The sequence below is a fragment of the Oncorhynchus gorbuscha genome, linkage group LG25 (assembly GCF_021184085.1).
Source record: "Oncorhynchus gorbuscha isolate QuinsamMale2020 ecotype Even-year linkage group LG25, OgorEven_v1.0, whole genome shotgun sequence".
Classification (NCBI taxonomy): Eukaryota; Metazoa; Chordata; class Actinopteri; order Salmoniformes; family Salmonidae; genus Oncorhynchus; species Oncorhynchus gorbuscha.
In genome coordinates this window covers 17,691,146-17,698,994 of record NC_060197.1, presented here as the reverse complement: position 1 = coordinate 17,698,994, position 7,849 = coordinate 17,691,146, and the positions used below count along the sequence as shown (strand labels likewise).

General features: G+C 42.6%; 1 protein-coding gene across 5 annotated transcripts in view; it reads right to left on the bottom strand.

Moving 5' to 3' along the window:
- Positions 1-4,619: 4,619 nt before the first annotated feature.
- LOC124014120 (GRAM domain-containing protein 4-like) overlaps positions 4,620-7,849 on the bottom strand; it is a 73,572-nt gene continuing 70,342 nt past the window's right edge. For all 5 annotated transcript variants that reach the window (XM_046328840.1, XM_046328841.1, XM_046328842.1 and 2 more), the window contains 2 exons: positions 7,760-7,828; positions 4,620-7,665 (listed from right to left, as the gene is read on the bottom strand). In XM_046328840.1, coding sequence (XP_046184796.1) covers positions 7,552-7,665; positions 7,760-7,828 — 183 coding nt within the window. In that variant the 3' untranslated portion in view covers positions 4,620-7,551. The remainder of the gene's footprint in view (positions 7,666-7,759; positions 7,829-7,849) is intronic.

The window sequence follows — 7,849 nt, the reverse complement described above, 5'->3', positions numbered from 1 at the left end:
GATTGTGGATGGTAATGAGCTGGGGAAGAATTGTTTTAATGATGTTGATTTGCCTTATATTTGAGGAGAGGGAGCGTTTTGACTGATCAGCAGATGCTAAAGTTTAAGGGGGGCACACCACAGATGTTTGCTCAACGTTGCACAGAGAAACACCGCTAATCCCCCCACACATATTTGAAAGGGTCTTGGCCTCTCAGATAAATTCAACAAGTGTACCGGAGAGATAACATTTCTTGGCTTTGTTTTTGTTGTCTCTTCATCAGTACATTTTTCCCTCTTGAACAACAGTAAACAAAAATGTGTTCACTGGTTGCCAGAGGCAAAGTCCATAGACTATCCATTACATTACTGCAGACCTTGGGCTCTATTCAATCTGTACCATGGAAGTTCAGCATTACAGCATGATTGTTTAAATTTCAATGTTCCCGAGTCAGTGGAGACTGCTTACACGTTGGCTCAGTCAAAAATATATCCTTGAAATTTCAATTGTGCAATCTGGAACACTTCGTCGACACAGATCGAATAGAGCCCCTTGTCTCAAATCACTCTAATGACAGGGGATCAATAGCCCTGCCTTTCATAACAGTAAACAACAGTAACGGTAATTGCTTTCTCTGAGGCTCTGAGCATATAATCTGTGTATTGTGGGCAAACACTAGCCATAATGGAAAACACCGCGAATGAGTCTTGACGGTGGCTTGACCCCAACTAGCCTTCTCTCATTCCGCAGAGTTTGGCAGCTTAGTACGAGCAAGGGGAGGATGGATAATAAAAAGTGACACTGTCACTTGCTGTCATCACATTGCCTTAAATTCTGCTTTTCACCAAGAGAGAGAGAACATTGTGTGTGTGTGCTCCATGACAGTGGAGGGATGTGATTTGTCTAGAGCTCTTTAATACATATACCTTTTATATACAGTATATAATGTGTATGTGTATATGTATATATATATATATATATATATATATATATATATATATATATATCACACACACACACAGTTGAAGTCGGAAGTTTACATACACTTAGGTTGGAGTCATTAAAACTCGTTTTTCAACTACTCCACAAATTTCTTGTTCACAAACTATAGTTTTGGCAAGTCAGTTAGGACATCTACTTTGAGCATGACATGTAATTTTTCCAACAATTTTTTACAGACAGATTATTTAACTTGTAATTCACTGTATCACAAATCCAGTGGGTCAGAAGTTGACATACACTAAGTTGACTGTGCCTTTAAACAGCTTGGGAAATTATGTCATTGCTTTAGAAGCTTCTGATAGGCTAATTGACATCATTTGGGTCAATTGGAGGTGTACCTGTAGATGTATTTCAAGGCCTACCTTCAAACTCAGTGCCACTTTGCTTGACATCATGGGAAAGTCAAAAGAAATCAGCAAAGACCTAAAAAAAAAATTGTAGACCTCAAGTCAAGTTTATCCTTGGGAGCAATTTCCAAACGCCTGAAGGTACCACGTTCATCTGTACAAACAATAGTTCGCCAGTATAAACACCATGGGACCACGCAGCCGTCATACCGCTCAGGAAGGAGACGTGTTCTCTCCCCAAGATATGAACGTACTATGGTGCAAAAAGTGCAAATCAATCCCGGAACATCAGCAAAGGACCTTGTGAAGATTCTAGAGGAAACAGGTCCAAAAGTATCTACACTGCTCCAAAAAATAAAGGGAACACTAAAATAACACATCCTAGACCTGAATGAATGAAATATTCTTATTAAATACTTTTTTCTTTATATAGTTGAATGTGCTGACAACAAAATCACACAAAAATGATCAATGGAAATCAAATGTATCAACCCATGGGGGTCTGGATTTGGAGTCACACTCAAAAGTAAAGTGGAAAACCACACTACAGGCTGATCCAAATTTGATGTGATGTCCTTAAAACAAGTCAAAATGAGGCTCAGTAGTGTGTGTGGCCTCCACGTGCCTGTATGACCTCCCTACAATGCCTGGGCATGCTCCTGATGAGGTGGCGGATGGTCTCCTGAGAAATCTCCTCCCAGACCTGGACTAAAGTATCCGCCAAGTCCTGGACAGTCTGTGGTGCAACGTGGCATTGCTGGATGGAGTGAGACATGATGTCCCAGATGTACTCAATTGGATTCAGGTCTGGGGAACGGGCGGGCCAGTCCATAGCATCAATGCCTTCCTCTTGCAGGAACTGCTGACACACTCCAGCCACATGAGGTCTAGCATTGTCTTGTATTCGGAGGAACCCAGGGCCAACCGCACCAGCATATGGTCTCACAAGGGGTCTGAGGATCTCATCTCGGTACCTAATGGCAGTCAGGCTACCTCTGGCAGGCACATGAAGGGCTGTGCGGCCCCCCAAATAAAAGCCACTCCTCACCATGACTGACCCACTGCCAAACTGGTCATGCTGGAGGATGTTGCAGGCAGCAGAATGTTCTCCACAGTGTCTCCAGACTCTGTCATTTGTGCTCAGTGTGAACCTGTTTTCATCTGTGAAGAGCACAGGGCGCCAGTGGCGAATTTGCCAATCTTGGTGTACTCTGGCAAATGCCAAACGTCCTGCACGGTGTTGGGCTGTAAGCACAACCCCCACCTGTGGATGTCGGGCCCTCATACCACCCTCATAGAGTCTGTTTCTGACCATTTGAGCAGACACATGCACATTTGTGGCCTGCTGGAGGTCATTTTGCAGGGCTCTGGTAGTGCTCCTCCTTGAACAAAGGCAGAGGTAGCGGTCCTGCTGCTGGGTTGTTGCCCTCCTATGGCCTCCTCCACCTCTCCTGATGTACTGGCCTGTCTCCTGGTAGCACCTCCATGCTCTGGACACTACGCTGACAGACACAGCAAACCTTCTTGCCACAGCTTGCATTGATGTGCCATCCTGGATAAGCTGCACTACCTGAGCCACTTGTGTGGGTTGTAGACTCCATCTCATGCTACCACTAGAGTGAAAGCACCGCCAGCATTCAAAAGTGACCAAAACATCAGCCAGGAAGCATAGGAACTGAGAAGTGGTCTGTGGTCACCACCTGCAGAACTACTCCTTTATTGGGGGTGTCTTGCTAATTGCCTATAATTTCCACCTGTTGTCTATTACATTTGCACAACAGCATGTGAAATTTGTCAATCAGTGTTGCTTCCTAAGTGGACAGTTTGATTTCACAGAAGTGTGATTGACTTTGTGTTGTTTAAGTGTTCCCTTTATTTTTTTGAGCAGTGTATATCCACAGTAAAATGATTCCTATATTGACATAACCTGAAAGGCCACTCAGTAAGGAAGAAGCCACTGCTCAAAAACCACCATAGAAAAGCCACACTACAGTTTGCAACTGCACATGGGTCCTCTGGTCTGATGAAACAAAAATCCAACTGTTTGGCCATAATAACCATCGTTATGTTAGGAGGGAAAAGGGGGAGGCTTGCAAGCCGAAGAACACCATCCCCAACCGTGAAGCACATGGATGGCAGCATCATGTTGTGGGGGTGCTTTGTTGCAGTTAGGGGCTGCTGCACTTCTCAAAATAGACAGCATCATGAGGATGGAAAAGTATGTAGATATATTGAAGCAACATCAAGACATCAGTCAGGAAGTAAAGCTTGGTCACAAATGGGTCTTCCAAATGGACAATGGTCCCAAGCAGACTTCCAAAGTTGTGGCAAAATGGCTTAAGGACAACAAAGTCAAGGTATTGCAGTGGCCATCCCAAAGCCCTCACCTCAATCCTATAGAAGATTTGTGGGCAGAACTGAAAAAGCGTGTGCGAGCAAGGAGGCCGACAAACCTGACCCAGTAACTCCAGCTCTGTCAGGAGGAATGGGCCAAAATTCACCCAACTTATTGTGGGAAGTTGGTACCTTCAGGGGTTTTTGAAATTGCTCCCAAGGACGAACCCGACTTGTGGAGGTCTACAATTTTTTTCCTGATGTCTTGGCCTGATTTATTTAGATTTTCCCATGATGTCAAGCATAGAGGCACTAAGTTTGAAGGTAGGCCTTGAAATACATCCACAGGTACAACTCCAATTGACTCAAATTATGTCCATTAGCCTATCAGAAGCTTCTAAAGCCATGACATTTTCTGGAATTTTTCAAGCTGTTTAAAGTCAACTTAGTGTATGTAAACTTCTGACCCACTGGAATTGTGATAGTGAGTTATAAGTGAAATAAACAATTGCTGAACAAATTACTTGTGTCATGCACTAAGTAGATGTCCTAACCAACTTTCCACAAATATCTTGATAACAAACTATAGTTTTGGCGTGGTTGAAAAATGAGTTTTAAATGACTCCAACCTAAAGTGTACGTAAACTTCTGACTTCAACGGTGTGTGTGTGTAAATAGATTTATATAAAACACACACATTGAATTGTGTATTCAATCAGGCAGGCTCTAAAAAGGTTTTGGGAGTTAATCACCGTATGCCACTGCCCTCTAGTGTCTAAAGGGTCATTATCAGCCTCCATCCATCTGTCCTGCAGTGACATCAAGTTGCCGAAAGTGGGAATTGCAGTCAGCACTCGACCACACCATCTCCTACTACAGTACCTTCGTGTTAATTTGGAATGTCTAACATTATTCTTATAATTATCTATAGGTGTACTACAAAGGATAACAATACAGAAGGGCAAATACTTCATTTTATTTAAATAAAAAAAATGGACACCACATATTTTACAATGGACATTGTTCTCTTTAAAAATCAATGGATTACCTTATTGTATATAAATTCCTCTTGTCATTTTAGTCCTCGGACCCACAGATGACAAATAATTACCCACAACTGACAGATGATTACAGTATATTGAACGTTGCAGTGATATACTCTATGGGAATATCATGAAAGTAATTGACGAATGTTTACATTTGCGTTACAACTCATACTTGGTTAACACAACGAGAGCCACAGAAGTGGAAACCAGTAGAAACCAGTGGACAGAAGCTCTCGGAGTCACCATGACGACCTCTGCTGTCTGTAAGGAAGGCCTGTGAGTGATCCAAAAATAGCTAAAAGATGATTATTTTAGCATGTACTGCAAGCCACTACCATTAGAACGATCACTGACAGTTGTTTTTGCAGCGTGATTGACGTACAATATAATCTGACTAGAATGTTCTCTGATGTCACCGTCTATCTACTGTTAGCCTAGTCCCAGATCTGTTACTATATGCTTGATCCAACTCCTCTGACTTTCATTACCACGCTATGCAGTACATGTATAGTATTTGCCATGACAACAAACTCAACAGAAGAGCTAAACTTTAGCTTTAGCTATTAAAGCATTATAAAACAGATCAGAGATCAGGCTTACGTTTGCTGTTGGGATGAAGGTGCGCAGCAGAGGTTGTCCTGAGACCAGTCTGAGCAGATTTAAAAGCTGACACAGTGATTCAAACACAAAAGGAAGATGTCTGTCCAGTCTTCATGACTCCACCTGTGGCTAGGAGCTCAAACCGACATTCCAAACAAAAGAAAAACAAATCAATTAAGGTTTTTAACCCAACCTTCAGTAAACATCAGTGTAGGCAGAGTATGGCGGGCAGTAAAAGAAAGAAAGAAAAATTACATTTTGGCAACAAAAAAAATGTAACTAATCGTTTACAGCAGTAACACAATACATTCAGTGTGCTTCTTTTAGGACAGACCCTGATTGCAGATTTCAAAGTTAGTTGTTACTAATAGACTAAGAAAGGTTCCAGGTAAGCATTAAGACTACAGTAAGGTACAGTCAGACAATCATTCAAATCAACACACCAACAGCATGAGTTCCTTAGACAATAGACCATCTCCAGAAATGAAATTTCATATCCAGTCGTAACACAACTGGAGATTGGGTTTTGTAAGACAATAACTGACTAAGTTTATATGGGCTTGTTAACAGTGTGGGAAGATGAATGCGTTTTAGGGGACTAGCTTGTTGTGCGGAGGCAAAAAAGGATCTGAGAGCATGGTATAACCTCCCCTCTCATTTGCAGTAAACGATAAACGAGAAATATTTACCCACAATAACTCTTCCAGCCATCTTACAAAACACAGAAAGTGTGCACATCCACTTGGTTTGGCATTCGTTACAATTCTACATATCAAACCTATCTGAGAAATAAAAGACCCGCTTTTAATCTAGAATGGTGACAATAAAGTGACATTAAAATATTCCTTTCAAACTTCTACTTCCTCCTGCTGTCCAATGAATACTACAGAACTAGTCCAGTTTACTGACTCGATTTTGCATTGAAATACTGAGATAAGTCATCCAGGAGTTAACTAGTTACTAGTCAAGTTAACCAAGTTAATAAGTAATTTAACAGGACAGCACATTGTACACATCTGACCACCCCAGTGTTAATACTACAGGTTGGTATTACCGTAGGACTACTATAGTACTACTATACCATAACATGTCACTAAAGACTGAAGTAAACACAGGTTTTGGGCCTTAGTATGTTTATGTGACCTACAGTATGCACCTTAAGAATGTGTTAGCCTACGAGGCTAAAGCCAAGGCACCAACTCATCTTTAGGTCTTAGGCCTCGGGGTTACTCAGCACACAAGTTTAGTTCACTGAACCAGCTATGTTACATTTAAACCATGTACCTTCAGTTTAGACACAGTATTCAGGGTTTAGGTCTGTTATGAGTCTCTCTAACAGCGAGTGTGCTTTAGTTTTATAACACAATCCACAGATCCAGGACATACTTTAACAAAGTCCAGATCCTCATCATTCCATTGGATATTACAAAAATAAGCAGAATTCAAAAGAAAGGCATTTGAAAACATTTCACAATGAACATCATCGCCAAGGTTCCCACTACTGTACGTGGTGACACAGTACAGTTCAGTAGTGAGTGTTGAAAGTATAACACATACCACACGTCATATGCAAAAAGACACCTGAAAGCAAACGGTTTGTTGCTGAAACGTGCGTGTCTCCACAGAAAATCCACAGCAACGATGTAAACTAATGGAAAAAGGCTTCGTGTCATGTTGAACGTTGTTCAGATGTTGGCTCGACTTTCTCACAGCTTTCTGTTTTCTACACAAACATCTAGCTACCGTACGGCATACTGTCTGTACGGTTCCGTGCAAGACCAGCAGTAACAGTTACACGGACTCATACTTTGCGAGAAAGAAAGAAGACAGGTGAGTAGAGACGCACGCTGTCTGGGCAGGCACACACACACACATCTGAAGCGAATTAAAGCTGTCCGTCAGGCAAGCAGGCAGGAGAGCCAGCTCCTTCTCCTATGATGAGATGTGTGTTAAAAATGCCCCCCCCCATCCCCTCTTCTTCATCCCCCTCATCCACGGTCCGACATAGAAAGAGTGCAGGAATGTGTGCACCATCCTTATTGGACTACAAAGCCCCACCTCCAGACAGACGTGCGCACAGACACCTCTCAGTCATAAAAGAGAAGATTGTCCAGTCACTGTAAATAAGAGAGGGAGGAGAAGAGGTGTGTGTCCTGTCACTTTCCTCCAGCCAGGGAGGGTTCAGGGGAAGGTGGCCCAGCCCTGATCCCAGCCTAGCCCTCTGTCCATGGGGATGACAGGGCTACAGCTCAGGGCTGCCCGAGGGTGGCCTGGAGGTGGTAATGATCTTCATGTACTGGGTGAAGATCGCCTCGAAGGCCTCGTCTCGATGGATCATGGCACCAAACACCAGAGGCTGAGGAGGAGACACAGAAATCCACAAATTAATTGCATTTATTTGCAAATCTGTGAAGGATAATAAATGGTCAGATGAGTCTTTATTTCCAAACCTTCTGTGTGGAGGGAGTGGCTATGGAGATTCCCATTCCAGACCCAGGTAAGACAGACAGCACTTTGTACTGGGAACAGAGAAGAGATGG